The 25,284-nt window shown below is 45.7% G+C and overlaps 1 protein-coding gene across 1 annotated transcript; it reads left to right on the top strand.

Moving 5' to 3' along the window:
• Positions 1-10,021: 10,021 nt before the first annotated feature.
• LOC119400369 (uncharacterized) lies at positions 10,022-24,719 on the top strand. Its single transcript, XM_037667383.2, has 2 exons — positions 10,022-10,370; positions 24,013-24,719. The coding sequence occupies exons 1-2, from the start codon at positions 10,265-10,267 to the stop codon at positions 24,243-24,245; spliced, it is 339 nt and encodes a 112-aa protein (XP_037523311.1). The 5' UTR covers positions 10,022-10,264; the 3' UTR covers positions 24,246-24,719.
• The last annotated feature ends 565 nt before the right edge of the window (positions 24,720-25,284 follow it).

The following is a 25,284-nucleotide window of genomic DNA, read 5'->3' on the forward strand; positions in this document are numbered from 1 at the left end:
GCAACCTGCAGCGTTTCTCTCTACCAGCAATACGAGGCCTAACCTCCTGATACCGCAGAAGCAGTATTTCATAGGCAAAACTGTTGCCTGTATTAGTTGCAAAAGTTATTTAGCGCAGCCTATTTTGCTGTAATGACCCGTAAATTCCCTAACAAAACGATCAGTTAAAGTCGCACGTACAGTTCGTTGCGGGATTCAAACGGTGCTATTAAATCAAGCGCCGTCTGTTTAGGTTGTGGCCTTGATAACGCTGTACACATCTCGATCAAGTGGTGTGTACTAATAGACTTCGTTCATACAGGGCTGGAAAGAAGGCGTCGGTGCAGGGGCGACGCATGCCTTATGTATTTGCAGGGTGTGTGTGTGCGTGCGTGCGTGCGTGCGTGCGTGTGTGTGTGTGTGTGTGTGTGTGTGTGTGTGTGTGTGTGTGTGTGTGTGTGTGTGTGTGTGTGTGTGTGTGTGTGTGTGTGTGCGCGCGTTCGTTCGTGCGTGCGTGCGTGCGTGTGCGCGTGTGTCATTCCGAGAAATAATTAAGGAGGACAAGATTTAAAGTCGCTCGTAGATCAACCGAATGGAAAGAAAAGCGGAGCGCGCGAACAGCGGGCGATTGAACGCACGATCGAAGAGGCTGGCAAAGAAATGAGTCCACAGCTGGAGCGACGCCAGAAATGCTACTCAAGGTCTGGGACGTGGTTTTGGTCGCGGCCGTTGCTGGTTTCGTCTTCCAGGTCGACGCGGCCGACATGGGATGGGACGCTGTGACCGTTAAGAACGGTGAATTATTGTTATCACAGTGTTTAGTCTATTGTGTTGTATATCGCTGTTGCTTGCTCGTTAAAGAGACACTAAAGTTGAAACAATTAATCGCTTAAGACTGATAAATGTTACTCCGAAAACTCTGATGTCGTCAAAAGGTGTCATAGCTCTAGCAGACGCGGACGAGGAAGACACAGCGGGACAAACGCTAACTTTCAACTGAACTAATTAACGGCAATTTAAGAAATTCAGTTCAATTGAAACTTAGAGCTTGTCCCGTTGTGCCTTCCTCGTCAGTGTTTGCTAGCGCTACAACACCTTCTGATGCACTTAACCAACTAGCACATAAAGCCGCGTTGGCAAACTTAATTTCCAATTTCGTTAATTTCACCATCATAGGTTTAATAGCGGAGAAAACCAAGGGCAAAGCCTTATTTTGAAATTTCTAGCCGAGAATGTCCGCGCGTGACGTCACGGATTTCCAAGCGCATTTGTGTCGTATTTTGGAGAGACTGACCCAACGAAATTTCCTTAAACTTGGTATGTTAAGTCTATGGCTTCCTCAGAGGACAATGTCCTTTTTTTTCGATTAGGATTGACGTAGGTCATAATAGACGCCGTCAAAATCTATGACGTCATGGCGATTGCTGAGGGAACTTCAAGGGCGTTGCGACCCGCATTTTCTTTTTTCGCGTTTTGTCGCTTACCGAGCGTCTTGTCGCGGTAAGTGTGGCGATTTTAGTATAGTGAAAGAGTAGTTTACCAGTACGAGAACAATTACTTTTCTCTTTGATGTCCTTTTAACCGTGTCCCTTACCTAAACTCGTTCACACCTGCGGCTCGCACCGGTCGTGCGACATAGTCGCAAAGCGCAAATGGTCGCTTTTGTCGAAAAGCGACGCCTTTGGTCCATTCGCGCAACCGCAGTGTCAAACCTGTGAACTAATCAAAGGCGCCTGGAAGTAACGTCAGTTTTTTATTGTGATATCAATTGTATGGACCGTCTCGACGGGTTTTTGCCGTCGCCGTCGCCGTCACCGTCGCCGTCATGTCCCTCCCGTATGAAGTCCAAATCGATAAGATCCCCCCGCGCATCCTATGTTCTACCGCGGGTAAAAGCGCGCGAGCGGGGGCGACGAACGCGGCCGAAGCAGAGATCAAACGAGCCGGCCCATTTCCGTCGCACGGAGGGTGCATGCGATAACATCAGCCCGCTCGGGAGGCCTGCCGTCGAAGCAGACAGGAAGCGCCACGCCCTTTAACGAGCAAGAAAAGACGCATGCACCCTCCGTCGCTCGGAGGGTGCATTCGTTCGGAGGGGGGAGGGAGGGGTGTCGCGCGAGCAGCGCAACTTTGAACTTTGAATCTAAGAGCACGGTCGGGATCGCTGGCGCTTGCGCTATCTCGACAGCCATCACTGCGGGCGGCTCGTATACCCTTCTACGTGCTGCGCTCTAAACGCGAAGTGACTACGCGAAGTGCCAGCCTCAATTCGTATAACACTACAATTTGTTGCTATCGCATTGACAGTTTCACCCATGCGGTGTAACTGTGACTTTCATTTCTTTTTTTTTTTTTGCTTTACGGGGCAGTGGCAACGCGAGCAGGCGCGAATCGGTGTGGCTATCATAAGGACGATAGCGCGGCGATGGGTACAGGTCACACGCAGGTTTGAACCTGGTCGCCTTGAGTGGCTTTTTGGTCGCCAAGAGATCATTGGAGCCAACGTTTCGGCAAGCGGCCTTGAATTCCTCAAGGCTGCAAGTGCCCACGTTAGCGCGCGCGCGTGTGTGTTTGTGTGTGTGCTTGTGTGTTTGTGTGTGTGCTTGTGTGTTTGTGTGTGTGCTTGCGTGTGTTTGTGTCTGTGTTAGCGTGTGTATTTGTCTTTGTTTATGTATGTGTGTGTTGTGTGTTTGTGTGCGTGTTTGCGTGTGTGTTGTGTGTGTTTGTGTTTGTGTTTGTGTGTATTTGTTCGTGTGTGTTTGTGTGCGTCTGTGTCTGTTTTGTGTGTGTGTGTGTGTGTGTGTGTGTGTGTGCGTGTGCGTGTGTGTGTGCGTGTGTGTGTGTGTGTGTGTGCGTGTGCGTGTGTGTGTGCGTGTGTGTGTGTGTGTGTGTGTGTGTGTGTGTGTGTGTGTGTGTGTGTGTGTGTGTGTGTGTGTGTGTGTGTGTGTGTGTGTGTGTGTGTGTGTGTGTGTGGGCGCGCGCGCCAAGGTAGGCGCTTGCAGTCTTGAGGAAGACAAGGCCGCTTGTCGGAACATTTGCTCCAGCGACACCCCGTGTTGAAGAATATTTCACCTCCTAAATTTTCTATCTCCCCTGAAATTCTTTTTTTTCTTTTATGTCGCCAGTCGCATGGTCGCGCGTCCGGTGCTGGTTGCAGGTGCGAACGAGACCCAAGTGTTGTCGCCTAGCCTTCCGCAATCAAGCTATGATTTATCTTTCTTTTGGCTGGTCAGCGATCTTGGAGGTGATGACATGTTCGGACAGTCAATGACTTTGTGGCTATTGTTGCTTTGTTCGTAGTTGTGAACGTTGTTGTTACCGCCACCGTCGGTTAGTCCTCTTTCTTGTCTAACTCAAACGGTCCACTCGGGCAGTGATACTGCGCGACGTTCTCATTTTACTATTGCATTTCCCTTTACTGTTGTCATTTGTCAATATTGCGATGTCATCATTATAATTAACTGCCGCGTTTACCTCGCCGCTAGGCCCTGTATATGAGCAAAAATCTAGCATACATTTCTCACAGATATAACATCTTTCAATAACGTGAGGCGCAGATATCGAAATTCCACTTCATGTGGAATAACTGATGAAACATACGGGTCTTCAGGCTCAAGGGGGATACACAACGTATGACATTGAATTTCGCAGTTCCAAAACGCGCTTTGAAATGATTAATCATATTTACCGCAAGGATCACTGTGCTTGCCTGTTCAGCCTTTTTTTTTTTTTTTTGCGCGTCGAATTACCTCACGGCGCTATTAGTGTTCGATAGCACTGACACCACAAAGTAACAATGAGGTGCTTAGCTCTTAGGCCTACTTCCATGTTGGAACTTACGTGACTTTAAAGATTGCTTCACGGCCTCATTCTTTTTTGTATTTATTTTTTGTCTAGATATTTATCCTATAGCGCAGAGGTCTCAAGCTCATCTCAGCTAGCAGGCCGCAGACCCAAAATTTAGTACAACAAGGGTCGGGACAATGAAGAAAGTCGAAGCGGGGTGAACAAAATATCACCTAACGTTGCCATTTGAAAGAATGCCTTTCTCATGTCTCATACATGGGTCATATCTGCAGAGGATTTGACGTAGGCTTCGAGGAAGATATTGATAACGATCTGCAGAATGACTAAAATTCTGAAATAGAGTTTTTGTTCAACGGTGATGTTCCAACACATAGTGACCGCATTGGGTGCCTTAGGGAAAAAAATGCTTGAGACCAGTCTCGTCTCTGTATATCTTTCCTGAAAAATTCGTTATTTATCGCAAAAGGCGAGAAAATGATGCGAATACCATTTAGCAAAGGTACAAAAGTTCATTCCTTGTGAAGCGGCGGGCCGCGTGTTTGCGACCCCTTTTATAGCGTATACTGCAACTAATGCGTGAACGTATGACAATTCATTTCAATTCAATTCAGGCAAATGCCAGTACAAGGGCAAGGAAATACCACGGGGAAGTCACGTGGACATGGAAACGCCCTGCGAACGCTGGAAATGTGAAATCACCGAGAACCTCGTGCTGTTCTTAGGGTACGTCGACCAATTTATTCAACACGTTTGTCGGTGATAATTACTGCGCTTAAGCAGTACCTCTAAAGTCCGTCTTAGATTATCGTAACAACTTCAGCTCGCGTCACGCAGCCGCGTCACACCTGTGCGAATTGCAATTCTTTATTTACAATAAATATCTGACACGGAAAACAAAAGCAAATACCAACACTAATCTCAGAAATATGTTTATTTAGTGTCTCAATATGCAACGTGCTGGTTAGCGCAAACGAGGCGCAGGACTATAGTGTAGTAAGATAAAGACGGAAGGACAGGGAGGTTAGCCAGTTCTCAGACCGGCTGGCTACCCTGTGCTGGGGGTAGGGGAATAAAAGATGATAGAACAGGAATGGTACAAAAAAAAGAAGACGAAGAAAATAAAATTTAAAGAAAACAATAATGCGATAAACGACACTCATTAAAGTCTGTCTCTAAGACCAGTTGTTCGCAAGAAACGCAACAACGCTCTCAAAGCCTTCCGTGCCGAGGACGGTCTCGGCCAGAGTCTTGAGACCCTTTCCTGCGACAATAAGAATGCGCATGACATAGGCGTTGTCTAACAACTGAATATATAATGGAAAAGCATGAAATATTTGAACCGAAAAGGAGGCAGTGAACAACCGGACCGCACTCCCCTGAAAAAAATATATATATATATTTTCAGGGGATTGCAAAATAATATCTTTTTTTTTCCAAAAACCAAAAAAAAAGTCTCATCTGTCATGCAAACTGACAATAACGCATGTTCCAAGAAGAACAGCTTTCATGACAGATGAGATTTTTCTTTTTACAAGAAAAATATATTTTCTTTCAAGAGTGTGCGGTCCAGCTGTTCACTGCCACCATTTCTGTTTAAATATTTCCAGCTTTTCCAATAATTTTCCAGTTGTTAGACAGCGTCTGCGTCGTGTATACATTCTCGTCCTGTGTTTTGTTTGCTCTGGCCATCACGAATATGTTCCAACTCGCGAAATTTGCTACCTCATTCTAATACACAAATTGTGCCTCGCCACGGTGGTCTAGTGGCTATGGCGCTCGACTGCTGACCCGAAGGTCGCGGGATCGAATCCCGGCCGCGTCGGCTGCATTTTCGATGAAGGCGGCAATGTTTGAGGCCCGTGTACTTAGATTTAGGTCCACGTTAAAGAACCCCAGGTGGTCGAAATTTCCGGAGCCCTCCACTACGGCGTCTCTCATAATCATATCGTGGTTCTGGGACGTTAAACCCCAGATATTATTATTATTAATACACAAGTTGTGAATGTCGTGTCGACGATAAATGAGCTTCAACTGCCACTTCACAAGTGCCCATGCGCCACAACAATCTGATGTTAGGTCTGAGTACGGTTATCTCTGGAGCTGCAGATAAGTTCAGCTATTTTCTTGCCTCGTGTGGTACCATCGAGCCGACCTTCAAATGTCTATTATGTGGCCATATTCACACCGTTATGACTATCATTCAATAAGATTGAAGAATCAAGCACACCACGACAAGTAAGTTTTTCGGAAGGGATGGGGGGGGGGGGGGGGGTATTTATTGTGTTTTGACTATGGTTGCTCTTGGGGTGGGGGGGGGGGGGGTGAGGTTGATCTTGGGAGGGGGGGCTGCCGACCCGCCGTGCCCTCCACCGGCGCCATTCCTGCAACCTTTCGAGACAGCCTAACAAATCCACTCTTCCGCAGCTGCGGTTCTTCACAGGTAGAGGCTCCGTGCAAGACTGTCAAGGGATCCGGGGTGTACCCCAAGTGCTGTCCCAAAGCGGTGTGCCCTAAGCGTCATAGCCGGTGAATAAAGGTGTTCAGTATGCGTACGAACAGTTTCATTACTATATTGAACGCAGTCTTTGGTAAGTTTTTTAACGGATATAAGTTTAATGAGATCTTGGTGGTAAGTTCTTTAACGGACACAGGTTTAATGAGATCTTTGTGATTGACATTATTGCACCTCTTCATCTCATTAGGCAGTTTTAGAATAGCGTACGCAAAGATAACGTTCATTGCGGTCGCCCGCTATTTCCGTCACATAACGGGGACCCGCAAGAGGATAACGTACGACGCATGCGGAGTGGCGACAAACGCTAACGCAAAGCTTTGCGTACGCTATTCTAAAACTCCCTCTTGCGTTGTTAACGAGCATATCTCGTAGTCATGTTATGTGTAAGTGCATGAAAAACTACCTGTACGGACTTCATCCGCGGTAATCTGTGTGACAACCCTGTATGTACCGGACTGCGCCCTTAGAGCTATTCTTTGTGTACAGGACTGACCACATTGAAGGTGAACACCTCATTATTATACGAGCCGGTAAAACTAGAACGCTTATTCTGATTCACGAGAAAAATATCTGCTACATGACAGTCTAATCATGGTGTCGCTAAACACAATAGCCATTTTCCGAATAATGTATTAAAAATCAGCGTCTGTGAAGCGTTGAATACTAATGAGGCATTGGCCTTAAATGTGGACGGCGTTGTACGTAGTGCTTCTGATTATTTCTTTTTTTCTTTTCTTATTCTTCCTTGTTTTATTCTGTTTCTTTGTTTTTATATTATTAATATCATCTTGATGAATAGCCGGCTCTAACGTAGCCTGCCTTTCCATGTTTTTCATATATAAATGAAAAAAAAATGTACTACCATGTTTGCAAAACGTATCCGCTAAATAAAATATTTGTGGCGCAACTGAGACAAGCAAGAAAACAAGAGAAGACAAGATAAGGCACCAGTCCGCTAAATTCGGCATCGAAAATCAATGCTGAATTTACCGGAAAAGTCACAAATTTAATTTTGAGTCAATGTACCGAGTTGTGACTCGACACAGTCAACGTACGTGGTTGACCAAAGGTCCCGAAATTTTCATAGGCGGGCGTGCTTCGTGCTTAATGTCGGCACAAGTTCTAGAAAACTAAAAAGCAAAATGTATTAATTAGCATTTTGTTAGAGCCTACAGGTGCACTTCTTTCTAAGGCGATTTCGGAGGCGGTCAAATTTTAGTGCCAACACCGATATGTAAAAATCTTTTTTAAAAAAACGACTCCTTATTCCCTCCCCTTCACCCCCACCTCTTCTCCGATCTCCAAATATCCACAGTAAATTAAGATAATATGGAAGCCGAGCGCGCAGGGAACGCAGAAAAACCACCAGGAGTGCGACCAGCTCGGTCCGCCTCAGTGGTACAGTGGTTACGGTGCTCGGCTGCTGAACCAAAGGTCGCGGGTTCGATCCCGGCCTTTAATAAGCAAATCGTGTTGCGTATCACTGTGTCGGCCGCTACTTTCAATCCTGATCCCATTTGTTGGTCACGGGGCGTTTCCGTGTGACTTCACAGCGTGGCTGCCCTTTTTCTGCGTCTCAGGCGGGCTAGCTAGGTTTCTATCTTGCGGGGTTTGAGCATAATAATTAAATTTAAATGGCTCATTGTAGCTGTGATTACTAGTTCCGAGATCACACGGAAACACGTGCGTGTGTGTGTATGTGTGTGTTCAACAAAGCACGTGCTTACGGTGCTAACGGGAAACCCCGACGATAGCACGTGAAACGGAACAATACAACAGCGGACAGCCGTGCCGATCATTCATCCTAAATTTTATGCTGCTGCGTATTTTATGGCAAGCTTTGTACGGAATCGCTGCAATGCTGTTTATAAAGTAGACCTTTCTACGCTTCGCATTTGTCGATTGCGTAGCGTCACTGCGCAGTAGCCAATGACACCGTTTTCTCATTCATATTTAAATAATATAATAATAATTGTTAGGGTTTTGGATCCCGAAACAAGGACATGATTATCAGAGACGAAGTAGTGGAGGGCTCCGGAAATTTCGGCCACCTGGGGTTCTTTAACGTGCACCGAAATCTAAGCACTCGGGCCTCTCTCATTTTTGCCTCCGTGGAAGTCCGGCCGGGATTCGATCCCGCGACCATCGGGTCAGCATTCTAGCATCGTAACCACTAGACCACCGCGGCGGGTAAGTCTACAAGTGACGCCGGAATAAAATACCGTTGTACTGCAACATGATAATAATTTAGAACTGAAATTCGGGCGAGTTTGTAGACATTGATACTTTTACAGGAACAGGATTATTGATACTTGAACGCATTGATACATTGGTTGCATGGATACTTTGATTGCATTGATAATGCATGATATTGATTATTGCATTGATACATTGATTGCATTGATACATTGAACGCATTGATACTTGAACGCAGGAACAAAATGACCAGGCTAGCGCTAACTTCAAAATAAAGTTTATTGTCAGATATCCACGCCTATTTATCAAACAACACTGATCATTAAAAAGTACACCATCAATAAACGCTTATCCGGTCTTCTCGTTTCTTTTTGTGTCGTCTCACTGCGGTCGTTGTCCAAAAAACAATAATATATATATTTCTGCCTCCTGCGCAGCGATATCACGTGCCCCGAAGTCACGGCTCTCCGAGTGCGCTCGCTCGCAATACGCCCGCATATCACGCCACCACTGCTGCTGGGTTTGCTCGAAACAAACGGGGCAGTATATACGTGCATATATGTTCAGTGCAGACTTTGTACTGTTTGCTCCGACCACAGTGTACTAGTTCCTTGCGCTCCGACAGTCACTCGCTGCAGTTACACTTATACGGCACACGCGGACGCTGCATGTTGAAGAAAAAGAAACCGGCGCCAACGTCATGCTTATGCTTCTTACCTCATAGTCTGTAAGATAGGAGTCGAAACTGATATTGTTTTCTGTTTGCTAATGTATTTTGTTTCGTCAATACATGCGCGGTACTTATACTTCGCTGACTCATTTGTGTACTTTATCTTGTTTACTGACCCTTCAGTGACCCTTCAGTGCCTTTATATTTACACGTGAGAAAAACTTGGCAAACGTTTTGCACAGTCTCCTGTGCTTTTTCTGTTTTTTTTTAACAGTCGAGATAGCTAATTAGCTCGTAAGGTGTCGCGCTGAAGGTCGAGGGCGCGGGTTCAAATCCCAGCCACGGAGGTCGCATTTAGATTAGGGGTAAATTAAAAAAGGAAAAGCGCCCACGTGGTTAGACTTACAGGTGCACGTTGAAGAACCCCAGGTGGTCGAAATTAATCCAGAGCCCTGTACTATGGCGTGCTCCTTAACCACATTGTTGTTTTGGCACGTAAAACACCGGTAATTTATTCACTTTCCTTTTCGATATTTTTTTTTAGTTTTTGGTTATATTTTGTAATGGAAAGAGAAATCTAACGGGCGCCTGTAAAGCCGCAAATATCTTGTGTAAGCCATATCAAGAAAAATAAAAGATAAAAAGGATCTCCCCTGGAAGTTTCCGAAGCTAGAAAGTGCGCTAGAAACTTGCAACCGTCGATAAGTTATTCGCGTGTTTGCTTCTAAGCCCGCGCAATCGAGATTCGATTGTAGGGTTTGTTTGTCAGCGTGCATCAGCCCGTCGAAGAATAATCAGCGCGTGGAAAAAGCACTAATCGAAAAATACCGAGAAAAGGTGTGTTTGTGTCCGCGCGTGCATGCTGATGATTAGCGCGCTATAGAGACGCGTCGCAGTGCCGATAAACGGTTCCATCCATCGGCGCTGATAGCGTCGTAGACTGCGCTATCGAACCATAGGGACACTGTTGTTCAACCCAACAACTGCAGTCGAAGCCTCCTCCCTCCCTTCGTGGACGGCTACGAAGTAGAGCACATTGCCGACGCGTCAAGACGCTGTTGCTATCGCCGCTATTGTTGTTCGACGCTGTGGACGCTATGGACGCTGTTACGGCCGTTGTCTGCGTCACGGCATCGTTAGCGACGGTCTGGTGCGTGTCTGAGGCGTACCTCCGATACATCTACTCCAAGCGCGTCGTAGAAGGTAAGCGCTTTCGTTTTTCTTATGATGTGTTAGCTGTAGGGGTGCTTAAAGGGGCAAAGAAAGTGTACGAATTTGTGTGGTGGCGGCTACTTTGTGGTTGACATAGAGTACTTTTTAGGAGCGAAGTTCCTTAGGCCCAGACCCCGCCGTCGTCGTCGAAACTCCCTGCAACATAGATGTGGCGCCGGTGCAAAAGTAAAACGCCGCGCGCGGCGGAAAAAAAAAAAAAAAAAACAAGGCGCGCGGCATTCGGCGCGCGTTGCGCAAGAAACAAGGCGCGCGGCGCAATAAACAGTTTCAAAACGTGTACTACATACATAGTCGTTTGCGTGCCTTTTCTAAGTAGCTCCGCTCATCGGTTGTATTCGTACACGGAACAACTGCTGATTTTCGTTGTCTAATATTGCGTAGTATTGGCTACTATTACCTAATCTTCGCTGTTGTTGGCTACCAAGGTAATTGAAGGTAATTAGAAATGGTTACTCGCAATTCTGACATATTTCCCCTCGCATTTACCTCGAAATGGGCACTGAACTTACGCTTGTTACGCGCGGCATACCACCGCGGTGGTCTAGTGGTTATGGTGCTCGGCTGCTGACCTGAAGGTCGCGGGATCGAATCCCGGCCGCCGCGGCCGCATTTCGACGGAAGAAAAATGACGCCCACGTGGTTAGATTCGGGTGTATACGTTAAAGAACCCCAGGTGAGTCGAAATTTGCGGAGCCCCCCACTACGGCGTACCTCATAATGACATCGTGGTTTTGGGACGTTAAAACCAAACAATTATTATTAGTATAGTATAGTGGGAGACTTCGGATTAATTTAGACCACCTGGGGTTCTTTACGGCGCACCTAAATCTAAGCACACGGGGTGTTGTTTGCTTTTAGCGCCCATCAATATGAGGCCGCTGGGGGCGGGAATCGAACCCGCGCCCTCAATTTTAGCAATGCGTCAAGTTACGTTCTAGGCTGTCATGGCGGGTCTTGAGAAAAATCAAAGTGGTGAAACATTTCACGAATTTGTGTGAAAATGGCCAGTAGTTCTTGGTTGGCCTATCGTGTATTGGCTCGCACAGTCGTCTAATATTGCGTAAGATTAGCTTAAGTTACCTGCTTTTCTCAGATGTCGGTTATCAGGATAATAGAAGCTAATAAAAGGTAATCTAGTGCATTTTTAACGTATTTATCGCTCGTTTGTCGCTAATACCCCAGTGATATTTGTTTCTTTTTTTTCATTTCGCTCCATCACGACAAATACGGCAACAAAGCTATAACACTCAAAAGACGGGATGCAGCGCTAACAACCGAAATCTTTATTCCGGAAAAGTGAAGCAAAATGAACCGGTACCGACTAGCCCAGGTCACTGCACTGAATTTTTGCTTGTCAGCTGCGATAAGATGTTGCATTGGCACAAATATTGAAGCACTTTGCGGATCTAATTACTCCGCACAGCTATTCGTTGGCAATATTTTAGATTAACGGTGAAGGTTTCGCGCTGCATAGGTCGAGGACGTGGGTTCGATTCCCCGACCACGGCGGCCGCATTTCGATGGGGTGCAGTGCGAAAAACAACCGTGAACTTCGATTTGAGTGCAGATTAAAGAACACCAAGTGGCAAAAATTTATCCGCTTAATGTGACTAAGTTATCTAAGTTGAATGTGGCTGGCCTACTGTATTTACCCGCGTATAATACATGCACCATTGCGTAAGGTTGCGTAATATCGCCTAATATTGACCACTGTTGGCTACTGCTCTCTAATGTTAGCTAGTATCGGGCTGTCAAGGTAACTGAAGGCAATTAGGGGTAATTAAGGTTGATTCAAAAGCATTTATTTCTCATTTAGCGCCAAATCTCAACTTAATTACTTTTGCTCTGGTCGCCACATGAGATAAAAGCTGTAATAGCATGACATTACAACTTCGTGGATATGTGGATTCCGCGTGCAAATCCACATAGCCCACAGAGGTTATATCTATCTATCTATCTATCTATCTATCTATCTATCTATCTATCTATCTATCTATCTATCTATCTATCTATCTATCTATCTATCTATCTATCTATCTATCTATCTATCTATCTATCTATCTATCTATCTATCTATCTATCTATCTATCTATCTAATCTCATGGCGGCAGCTGTCAGTTTGTCTTCTTCATACTGGAACGGCAGCGCAACCACACACGGACAGAAGGAAGGTATACGTAACACAGCGCTGACTCACAAATGAACATTTTATTTCAGAAACGAAACGAACAACTCCCGTTAGCTTCCCGCATGCGCCAACTGAAGGAACGCACAAATCACTGCGTATGAACAAAAAACCAAGCGAACACACAAAAAAAAAACCTTGTACATCAAAGTCACATGTACTGGTTTAAAAATTCATACTCACAATCAAGTAACGTCACCGATGGTTCACTGGTGCATGAACCAGATTGGTTCCTGGAACGCACAAATACGCAGTGATTTGTGCGTTCCATCAGTTTGCGCATGCGGAAGCTAATGGAAGTTGTTCTTTTATGTGTCGTTTCTGAAATAAAAGATTCGGTTGTGAGTCAGCGGTGTGTTGCGTGTACCTTCCTTGAGTCCGTGTGTGGTTGCGTAGCCGTTCCAGTACGAAGTACGACCAGCTAGCCCAAGTTTCAGTCCTGTTAAAGTTTATCCTCTATTCAATTAGCCCTCCGAAATACCGTTCCAGATTGCGCCTGACATGGCGGAAAGAAAACAGCTCATAAGACTGAACACCAGTAAAGAGGAGGACACAGACATTAGTGCTGACTTACAGGTCTACTGCGCTGGTCTTTTTTTTTTTTTCACTGTGTCTTACCTACACGCATAAGCTTTCACTTCAACGCCAGACAGTAGCATGCAGTTTCAGGTCATCGTTCCACCGACTTTCGTAATCTGTAGATTTCAACACAACTGATTACAGAGGGTATATCAGCCTCGTCTAAGCAACCATTCGAAAAGAAAGTATGCATGCAAGGCGGGCATGTTAGCACAAACACGAAAAAATGACAAACCAATCGTCGTTGTACGTTTTGTTCTTGCGTCTACAGCACTGACATGCCTGCCTATAGTGACAGTATACATTTTAATGAACGTTGCAGGTTCGGTCCCTGCCGGCGGCAAGCTGTCTTTTCGTCCACTTTAGTTTCTTCACATCTATATCGCAATTGTTACAATACACCTAAAACAGTATAATTAACATCCCCTACACCTTCATTGGCTTCATTATCTGCTGGTTTTCCTTAAGGTTAATACATTCATGACCTGGCGCTCTTTGGCCATCAAATGGCTCTTGCTCCGCAAAACACCATACATCATCATTAAGGTTAATAAAGTGTAAGCCAGTTCAAGTTGCAGGGGTGCGTTCCCGATGCACCACTTCTACTTACGCTGACGAGGAGTCAATTTCTTCACTTTGCAGAAATATACGCTTATTTTATTAAGGCGAAAGCCGTAATAAAATAGTTTAAAAACAAATTTTTTCTCATCAAACGCGAAAATTGTCCGTCGGCGTCGGCGGCTTCAAGACGAGTGACGCGAAAGATCACCACGCGATGGTGTCATCATATCGCGCGTCATAATAACTTCACAGATCGCCAAAATTTGTGACGTCATCATGCCTTCACTATCGTCACATAACGTGAAGTCACATGATTACGCTTGGTCAGAGGTGGAGGCAGTGCAAAAGCAGGTGAGGTGGAGAAAGCTTGCAATGCCTCCGATCCTGGAGGCAGTGCGAAACCACGTTAGGTGCAGAAAGGTTTCGGAGGGGAGGTGGGGGAGGATCAGTACGTCGACCGAGAAGAAAAAAATGACTTTCGCCTTCAAGTCGACTCAGGCGAATGCATCAGAAACCCTGAGGTTTTTTTCTTTCTTCTTCTTCTTCTTCTTTTTTTTTTTTTTGCTTAGAGCTGCGGCCCTACAGGGACACTGTATAAAGTGAAACACTAAGTCAGTTAAGAATGTTAAGCTATTCTTTGATAACTCTATTATTGTTATATTAGCGAGCATAGGTTCGTTATTACAAGAAAAAAGTAAGCTCAGAAGATTAAACGCCACGCGTTAGTTCAGTTGGTGTGATTGACACACTACAGTTGTGTGTTTGCTCGCTGTCAACGTTTAGTTTTTTATCTCTGCCCGTCGCATACCACTTGAGCAGTCTAGACAAGTTAACGCAGTTCACCCCATTCGATTCCCCGGCGCGTATGATATCTACGACCCTTTGAAAGTAAGCTCACTAGATCGGGCATTTTTTTTTTTTTTCTGTCAAAATACGTGATACGCGTAGTCTGGAATGCACTGCGGTTATTGAACGAATTGTTATTGGCACTTACACAAAAGCGCCAGACAATGTACGAGTCATTGTGCGGTAAAAGAATTCGGTGAATGAACGGCAGATTATGTTTGAGTCGTTGTATGGTAAAACGTTTCGGTGATTGAACGAATTGTTATTGTCATTTATACGAAAACGGCTGACTATCTACAAGCCATTGTACGGTAAAATGTTTCGGTTATTGAAAGAATTGTTATTGTCATTTATACAAAAACGGCAGACTATCTACGAGCCATTGTACAGTAAAAAGTTTCGGTTATTGAAAGAATTGTTATTCTCATTTATACGAAAACGGCAGACTATGTATGAGTAATTGTACGGTAAAAAGTTTCTGTGATTGAACTAATTGGTATTGGCATTTATACAAGAGTGGCAGACTGTGTATGAGTCATTGTAGGGTAAAACGGCTGGATTAAGCGACGGCTTTAAAAACTCGCACGGTCTCTTATGCGTTCACCTAAGAATACTCGAATGCGAAAGCCATGCTCTTGTTCTTCGATTTTTTTTTTGTTCTCAGTCAATTGCATTGATTACCCTCCCCCCTCTCGCCGAAAGCTTTCTGCACCTCACGTGGTTTTGCAGTGCCTCCGAGACAGTAGCGCACCCAGGAATTCTCTCAGGGGGGGGTTGAAATTCTTAGAAGCCTACAAGTGTGGGATGGGGGGGGGGGGGTGCAGGCACATTGCATAATACGCCATTTCGTTGTTTAGGCTGGAGGATTGCAACGACAAAGAAATATGAGATACCAAATAGTAATAACAATACTACTACTACTGCTAATAATAATAATAATAATAATAATAATAATAATAATAATAATAATAATAATAATAATAATAATAATAATATCAGCTGTGATGATGATGATGATCTTTCAGCATTTTACAGCAAGATCTTGAAAAACTTGAGAGGGCCAAGAAACTGTTCAGTGAAGCAGCGCACGGAGAAAATAAATGGCAAATTGAATAAACCAACGCGTAATATAGTTCCAACAAAGATGCCTTGCAAATACTTATTTTTGCTAGTTTTTCAGCTCCAGGTAGTGATAAGGGTGCTGACGTGCCGGCCTGCTGGCGGTCGCGCATTGCTGTTAAAAAAATTATTACTATGTTAGCGCAAACAAATGGGACGCAAGAAAGGCACACGAGGACACCCGGCGCCGTGTGCCTTTCTTGTGTCCCATTTATTGTGTCTTGTGCCCGATTACCACAGTAATCAGGAAATGTCATACAAACAAGCCCCATTGGCAACTTTAGCAATTAAAGAACTCTGCAACTGAGAATGTTGTGCACAATGTGAGCAGAACATCCTATATTATACTTCCTTCAAGCCTCGCCAAACTACAAATCTGAAAGTGCATCGTAAATATTTACTATAAGCTTTGTGGCATTGATTATAAACAGTATATACGTGCAGCTCAATGCAGCTGCACTGTAGCCAGGCTTACCGTTTTGCCATGTCATTCGGGTGCACAGGTTCGGCGACTGAAGTATCCTCAGTGATAAGTGACTGATCGATAAGGCGATAAGTGCTGAGTCATCGCTTCCTTTTTGGCCGCAATCGGGCATTCCGGTGCTGTCGCTGCATCTCTTGAATCTGAACACGGACTCTTTTTCGGGAAGTAGGTGAGGATCGTGTTCGACTGGCGCTTCAGCGAAATGCATGTGATGTGGTAGCTCATTCGACGCAGATTCGCGCAGCAGACACAGAAGCAAGTTCTAGCAAGCGAACTGAACGTGTGCATGGGGGCACATCAAACTTCGTAGCTTCCGTCCGATGTACAACATACAAAAAAGAAGTGGTAAAAAGAGAGAGGGCGAGAGTTGTCTGAAAAAAAGAGAAAGAAAACGTGGCATCCCAATATAACTCTCGCACTTTCCAAAGCCCTTTTTTCTTGTCACGCGTCCTTGAAAACAATTACTCAGTCTGCCCCGTCGTCTTACTCCTCCCATCTTCGCAACGTATGGATTTTCGCATAGCATTCGTGCTTGCTTGGGGTCCCTGCGTGCGCGCGGTACTGCGGCATGGCTGTCGACGCACACACTAGTTGCGCCAAGGCTTGCTCATAAGTGCAGGAACCACAGTGTACGTGCTTAAACGAATATCGCCATGTGCTCGAGCTGTACGGCCTCCCGGGTTTGCTGTCGCTTTGACGAACGAGCCGCGTACGAGGTCGCCTTTCTTCTCGCCGCTCCAATACAGCTCGTCCGTCCTCTGTCAACAAAGTTTAAAAAAAAATGCGCGGCCACCCCGCTGGCGACACCATTTGCCTGTAGAAAACGCAAGCCCCGAAGAAAACAAAAAAACACTATTTTCGAAGCGCCGCCGACGCCCTCTTATCTTTGGAACTTTGAGTGAACATTTTTCTCTACTTTTCGGAATACATACGGTTCCTTCTTGAGCGGTCGAGGGAGGGATGAACAGGGCTTCTTTTCTTGTTTGGTGGGTATGAAAGGGTGAGGCAGGCGGCGGCAGTGCTCTTCGGTCAAAGAACAGAGGAGTGCGAGGGATTGACCGGTGGGAATGAGTTGAAGAGTAAAAAGTGGTGGGGAGCACCTTTGGCGTGTGGATGTGTCGAGGTGCACTGTTAGATGAGAGACAGGGAAAGGGGATACTTGGAGTGCCGGACTGTGAGGCTGTACGCGTACATCTTTTTTTTTCTTTTCTTTTTCTTGCGCTTTGCGCGGGGAAAAGCGAAGTCCTGCCAGCATTCATTTCCGGTAATTGGCTTCAGCTGCGATGGATTGGGGACGTCTTTTCCGTCTCTCTCAGTTCCGCTGATGCAGCTCGCGTCGCAGCCAGTACAATCAGTTTTGTTGAAGATGGCTTGGGTACGCTCTTCCGGTGGCCGGTTTTTGGGAGAAGGCATAGAACGCGCTATTGTGTTCGTAATGCTGCAAACATTTTCACGAACCGCCGGTCCCCATCGTCGGCTACGGGCCACACGCTCGGAGGAGTGGGGTGTCAACAAGACCGTTTCTTTTTCTTCTTTTTTCGGCAGCCTAGTACGCCGGCGGCTTTTCAAACATGTGGTTTCACTTTGAAGTCGCGCGCGCGCCACCGTTAGCGGTTTCGAACTGGCTTCGGTCAGGTCTTTATCCCTCCCGTTTCGGACTGCACGTGTGCATGGCACAAAGGCGGCAAAGCGCAAGAGCCGACGGGCCATTCGCGTTCTTACTGTCTACGTTACTCAGTCGGCCGCGGAAACGGGCGATGGTTTTGCTGGCGCCACGGATAGCGGAGATATGTATTTCTGTCGTGATGTTGATTGGGGGACACCTGTTACTGGATTTCTCAGCTTGCGTCTTTGTGTTTTTGGAAGCGAAATGCTTCCTGAATAAAAGATTTTGGGTAGCCGTTCCTGGCGCGTTTCCTGAATATATCGCGTTTTTCTTGTTTTTCTTTCTAAAGTTGTGTGCTGCAGTGCGTTCCGGCTCTTCGCATTAATATCTTTACTACTGATGTATTGCGGATTTTTGTGGGGTTCTAAAGTGAACTGAAAATATCGACTTGTGCAGGTGTGTTTGCACAGTTTCATTTGCAAGTTACAAGGGCATCTAAAAACGACAGGGAGTCTTCTGTTCCAAGGGTGAACTGTACTCGTTGGATAAATTTAGATGAGAGAATAATTGTGACTTATGACCTCTTGACGCTCGAATGACAGTCGTTGAGACGTATCTGTGAAAGATTTTTGACAGCGGCTGCAATGAATTAAGAGCTTGTTCTTCGATGTGTTTCATTGTTATATTTGCCATGGCGACAGACATGGGCACAGGGTTCCAAATAGTGAAACGTTTATGAGAAAGTTTGCATATTTAGCAAAATTAATGCATTGTGATAAGGCAGAAAAAGAAGATTCGCACCATATGTCTCTGGAAGTGCCCAAGTGCTTCAAATGCTTTTCTCCTTTTTTTTTCGTTTTGGAGGATCGATAGTTACCTTGGTTCGGTCCTGCCAATTAGAATTACGTTAGAGCTCGTCTGCACGTAAAAAGTGGCGCTAATTGGTAACACCGTGAATATAAAGGGCATTTTAGCGGTGACACGTGGCTATATACTTTAGAGCTTGCCGTTGAATGAGTGCCTTCATTTTCATTTTGTGTTTTGTCACGGCCAGAGGGCGTGGTTTTGTAGAGCCATCTATATGATGAAAAAAGAATGTTTGTCGGCAAGGAGAGCGTACATTATTGACTATTTAAAGGAAAACAAAGGTGCTCCGTGACGGACACAATTCGTGTTCACTATAATATCAAGGATTTAAGAAAAAGTAACGAGAATGCCACCGGCATCGCAACAGGAAATGTTCATCACGCTTAAGCGAGTTTCGTTTCCATAGCGAGTAAGGCATTGAATGTACATGAAAGCGCTTGTTATTTCTATAAAATGAGTTTTATGACGTAGAATTTGAAAGAAGTTGCACATTCAAGACAGAACCAACATATATTTATTGCGCAATTTTGTCGTCGCGCCATTAGTGCCATTAATACAAGCCATGTGACACCGACAATTTAATGGTATTTAGGCACTTGATATCTTAATCTCTAATTACATTAGAAGCGTCCCAGTGAACCAGGTATAATTTGCATGTGCGCAGGTAAGTGCATTAGATTTGCCCGTGTGAACCGGATAATAACGTTACAAACGGTAAACAACACTGCGAACTCTTGTTCTGGACAAACATGTATGTAGCACTGCGTACACAGCTGGATGAGCTGCTATACGTAATATTCTTCATGTCACATGCACTGTGCACCGACGTCTGTGGTCAAGTCACGCGGCGCATTGTCATTGTACACAGCCCCTTTTAGACTTCCCCCGAGAATCAAACAAATAAAAAAAACAATAGCTTGTTTCGAATATTCCGAAATATCTCCTTGCTCTATTGCAATAATCAGAGGGGGCAAGAAAAGAAGAGGGGTCAAACTGACGACCCGTGAAAGCATCTTTTCTTTCGTCCAAAGCCGCTTCACTGGAAGTGAACGCAGAGCCACAGAGCACGCGGTTTGCGCTCTTTCAGTTTAGGAGTAGATGGGTGAATACAACGTATTTCTGGAGTAAATGAGAGAAAATCGACCTCAGACCACCTCTTGAATTGAAATAACAACGTCTGAAAGGCCCGTGAACGTGTACGCTGGATTCTCGGCGACAATGACCGTGAAGCAGTTACGAGGGGGGGGGGGGGGTCAGGTCGGCCTCAGGGGGGGTTACAACCCCCAAAACCCCCCCCGTCGGTGCGCCACTGCTCCGAGATCTGCCAAACTTTGAACAAATGATGTCCTTTCATGACATCATCATGTGAAGTCATCGTGACGTCACAAAGTTTGGCAATCTGTGATGTCATGATGACGTGACATGGTGGCGTCATCACGTGATGATTTTCTGCATCACTCGTGTTGACGCCACCGGTGACGGTTAATTTTCGCGTCTGATAAAGCTTCTAAGGCTTCCGCCTTGATAAAATTTTGCAATATTTCGAAGTGCAAAATTTTTTAATGCGAATCGTCTTCTCGGTTAGTATCGTTTCTTCGCCTTCTTCATTCTATACTCTGTTCCAGAAGTTCCGTGCAGCACTGTGGAAGCTACAGGCCTTCTCAACCAATCAGGAGAGCGAGCACATCTAAGTGTATCCTTCCGCGCCCTGTCGTCTGCTAGCGGCAAGCGCTGCAGCGAAAGCGGCAAGAGCGTCTCGGGACACTGTGCAACTGCGCAGTGAGATGAGCTGTAATTGTGAAAGCGGTTAAATATTCTCCTCGGCACCGTAAAAGCGCGCGTCTTCGAGATACTTGCACGATATCGCACAGGTGAACCAGGCGCCGCCATTTTGACTAAGGAGTGACCAAATCTGCCACCGCGGACTAATCACAACCCAAGACTGGGTCCTCCGCGGCGCTGTGGACGCTCGGGCTGTGCGGACTACTCATAAAAGTTTAGACAGTGTCGTACCATTCCTTCGTACTTTATAAGTAAAAACATAACACATACGAGCCACAGCGTTATTTCTTTCGTCATTTGCATGTTATAACACGTACAAGCAAGAACTCTTTCTTCAGTATCATGGAGCCACAAAAATTGTTTTATACAGAAAATGCGACAAAATTGTCATACAAATCACAGCTACAACACGCAGAGAAGCCTTCAAGTAAAAATCCTCCGACGAGACCGCTTGCAAAAGTCATGAGGACAAACAAAGGGCTACGTATATGGGGCACTACATCTCGCTTCGCAACAACCTGCGCTCGAGGGTCGTGTAGCCTTGGCTCTGCTGCACGGAACTTCTGGAACAGAGTATAGTGAGATTGCAGTAAAACTTTTTCGTATACCCACTTATATAGCCCTCGACCGAGAACCTTGAGAGTTTGTAATCGCTGTCACGCAGTTTCCGGCTAGCATTACGCAAGCATCGCGGAGTGATACAGTCACGCGCACCAGCAATTTCTACAGTACAAGTACGTAGCAGGGGCGTAGCCAAGGGGGGGGTTGGGGGGGTTCAAACCCCCCCCCGAAATTTTTCAATTTTGCTTGCGCATATATACACGCACACATACAAACGCACGCACGAACATACATAAAGTATGATTGAACCCCCCCCGAAAAAAATTTCTGGCTACGCCCCTGGTACGTAGATCGCATTGGAGGGCGACTTTTCAGGATGCAAAGGTTGCGGGTGCAAGAAAAACTACTGAGCCGAATGATTCATCGTGTACATCTTCTCGCTTTAGCATTGTGCATGTTTCAGTCATTCAAGGATCTCGTGATCGTTGATACGTTACGCGTGAAGCAAGAGGACGTCTTGCACGTGTTTGTCTTGGATTCAATATTTAATTTTTTCGCTTAAGTGACGGGCAACTTCCGTGTGTAGTTGTACCTTTTCCATTTTTTCTATACGGAAAGCACGCTGCGATGCCGTTCGCGTAGGAACGGGCTTGACGAATGAAGCACCGTTACCAACCCAATACCATCGACAGTTCTAAGCAAAAACGGTCACATGCTGTCTAATATGCGAGCGCATAATTCTCGATTAACGTGGAGTTTCACCGCAGGAGTGCGATGAAACTTGACTCCACGTCAGTGGTCTCGGCAGAAATTTTTTTTCGGGGTGAGGGGGGGGGAGGGGAAGGGCACGGCTTTGATCCGACATGGGGTCCGGGCAGGTAAGTGTGGTCGAGTGTCATTTTGTGCTCCGTATCCCATGGCAGAAAAACAATTTCGGGGGCACTACAGAACATTCATATGGTGTTTCTTCCGAAGAATTTCGAGTGAGTGCGTGGCTCTGTGCCATACCGAATGCAGACCCAGTAAAAAGATAACATATAAATGCAAATAGACACTGTGATTTTAAAGTTCCGTCTGTTCATGAGTATTTCGTGAAAATTGTTGTCAAAGTGCGTGATGTGTACAAGACGACTGACTGTGATGAAGAGGTGATATCTTTGTTTGATGCATTAACGCACATGAAACGGGTGTAATGTGCGATTATTAGACTATCTTGACCTGTAGTCAAGAAGGCAATAAAGAAGAAAAAAGCGCGCGTGGCTCTGTGGCAGAACACTTGCTTTCCAGCGCTTGTATTTTGGAGACATTGCCCAACTCAAAAAACGTTCCTGAAACTTTGTATGTTCAGTCTATGGCCCCCTCAGAGGACAACGTACTTAATTTTGTACTGATTAGGAACCACGTAGGCCCCAGTAGACGCCGTCAAAATTTGTAACGTCATGGCGTTTGGTGCGGGAATTTTAAGGTGGCGTCGCAACCAACATTTTCTTTTTGCGCGTTTTCTCGCTTACGAAGAGTCTTCTCGCGGCAAGCGTGGCGATTTTCGAATTGTGAAAGAGTAATACTAATATGAGAAAATTCGTTTTTCTCTTCAGTGTCCCTTTAAACCCCATAAACCAACCGACTAGCTTTTTCTCTCGTTGTACTTCAAAGCTGCTTCCTGCACACAATGTGGGCGTGTGTTATCTCAGACAAATAAATGCCGCTATCTGAGTAATCTGTGCGGATCCGGTCCATTCCGCCTTGCTATCGGCAGTGCGGCTGACACGTCAGATAGCGCCCGTTGCGTAACGTGATCGGCTTGCGGAAACGAGGTATGCCCGACTCTGCAATTGATTCGCGCTAATTTTGATGTGACAGAACTCCACACAGTAGTCTAATGACATTGAGGAGAATTGTTAGCGAACCATTTACGTATTCATGGCAGAAGGACTGTGAATTTCGATGTTGTCGGTAGCGTGCTGGTTTGGGCGAGCTTTTACAGCAATACATGAGTATAGTTATTGATTAGATTACAGCAAACCATGAGTGGTTATATGGTGCTCCATGATAAAGGTCATTTGCGCGCCTGTAAAAGACGAAGGCTACAGATCTACCTTACGTGGAATGCTTGCATGGGTCATCTGTTTTCAATGGTGTTCACTAGTTTTGATAATTACCCACCACGGAGTTCTAGTGGTTACATTATGGTGCTCTAATGCTGACCAGAAGGTCGCGGGATCGAACACCGCCCGCAGCTGCCTCATTTCGTTGGAGGCAAAATGCCAGAGGCCCGTGTGCTTAGATTTATGCGCACCTTAAAGGGGCACTAAAGAGAAACAAGTTTAGATCGATAAACAGTGCTCTGAGAACTCAGTTTCATTTTTAAATTTCGCCATCATAGGTTTATTAAGAGAGATGAAAGTAAAGTTCAAAGTGTCATTTTTAAATTTCCGGCCGAAATCTCCCCGCGTGACGTCACGAATTTCAAAGTGTATTTATCATATTTTGGTGCCATTGGCTCAACAAAATTACCCCAAACTAGGTATGTTATGTCTATGGCCCCCTCAAAGGACAATGTGTTTCATTTTTACCGATTAGGAACTACGTAGTCCCTAGTAGGCGCCGTCAAAACATGTGACGTCACGGCGAATGGTGCGGAAACTTCAATGTGGTGTCGCCACCCACATTTTCTTTCTGCGCTCTTTTTCGCTTACTAAGCGTCTTCTCGCAGCAAGCGTGATGTTTTTGGTATTGTGAAAGAGTACTTCACCAAAATGAGAAAAATCGTTTTGCTCTTTAGTGTCCCTCAAAAGAACCCCGGGTGATTGAAATTTCCGGAGCCCTCCACTACGGCGTTTACAACGACGAAATCCAAGCGCGAGACGCGCAGATTTACGCATTTTGCTGACCGAGCTTCTTGCATAGCTACCCCAGCGTTGCACCCAACGTATGAAACTGAGTGCATACCGTGTCATCAGTGTCGAAAAATCTTTCTGCGCCAATTTGTGGCTCGCAATCACGTGACATCCTGTCTTTCCAGGAACGCTGCCCTCCGACGCTCGTCGATTGATGCTGTCCAGGTCGTACGGAACGCTGGTGGACGCTTGCCAAGAGATGACTCCGTCCTACGGCGGGAACCGGCTCGCAAGCACCGACGAGGGAACGCTGAACGCAGTGCTGATCGTGGAAGACTCAAAGCCACCGCCGTATGATCACTGCCTCTTACAGGAGTCCGAGCCTCCACCCTACGTGGAATGCTTGCCGGGAGAGTGAACGCCGCGAACGCAGGACGCTTGACCACTCGTAGCCTTAACCAGAAGGCATCATCCGAGCATACCACTACATGACGCGGACGAACGTCCATAGTCGAAGCTTGACGTCACGAAGTGACGGATGTGACGCAACGATGACGCCACTTCCAGTATCCTTGCAGAGCGCGCGGAGCTGCGTCACGTGACTTTCATGTTCCAAACGCCATACGTCATCGCGCCAACCCGAGCGTTTACGTTCTTCCCCGGTAGTGTGAAATGTCACTGCGGCATTTCATACGTACAGCTGATGCAATAGCTAAGTGTGTGCTAATTTCCTTCAAAGAAACATTTTAAGAACACTCGCGTTTTAACTCTTGACACCGAAGCCCCACTGCCATGACGCCGTGCTGCTCAATTAATAAAAGGCACCACCATTCGAACCACCGGCAAGCTAAATAAATTCAACGACCTCGTTGTGCCGTCAATAAAGTTTTTTTCTGAATCGCACGCAAATTTGACATCGTAGTTCTTCAGTGGAATCAAAGTTCTTCAGTACAGCACGCAGTGGCAGCAGCTATACTGTTCAACTGCTGCAGTGAAGACCTGCCGAGTCCGCTGCGGTTATACAGTGTTACCAATAAAAAAAAAAACTATTGTTATCAGTTATAAAAGGTAAGTGTGGATACTCATCACTCATTTTTTTTTAATAAACCTAGCAGCTACAGGCTCTAATGACGTTTTAACCGCAGTTAGCCTGCTCCTGGGAATAAGGAAGTATTCACGTCAACTGTAGCTTGCCAACTTTATCAAAGTTGACGGCCGCGTCATTCAGCCGCCAGCTTCGCATTTTGCCGACGCATACACTTCCCGAGTGTATCAAGTCCTTGTCATGGGGTTTTTATAGAAATGAAAATTCATTTATTGGGGTGAATAGGGGAGACGTCCGAATGTCCTGACCCACCTCTCGGAGGTGGGTCAGGACATTCAGTGGGAGTAGTAAGAGGTGGGAGGTTCTTTCCCTTTTAGCCGAGTAGCTAACAGTAAAAAAACAAACAAATCAA

Source organism: Rhipicephalus sanguineus, chromosome 7 (genome assembly GCF_013339695.2).
Source record: "Rhipicephalus sanguineus isolate Rsan-2018 chromosome 7, BIME_Rsan_1.4, whole genome shotgun sequence".
NCBI classification, from domain to species: domain Eukaryota; kingdom Metazoa; phylum Arthropoda; class Arachnida; order Ixodida; family Ixodidae; genus Rhipicephalus; species Rhipicephalus sanguineus.

What these genes read in the sequence shown, in the direction of transcription:
- LOC119400369 (XM_037667383.2), top strand. Translation starts at nt 10,265, where the DNA reads ATGGACGCTGTTACGGCCGTTGTCTGCGTCACGGCATCGTTAGCGACG. An exon ending in CTCCAAGCGCGTCGTAGAAG is followed by an intron (nt 10,371 to 24,012) that starts GTAAGCGCTTTC and finishes CTGTCTTTCCAG; the next exon opens with GAACGCTGCCCTCCGACGCT.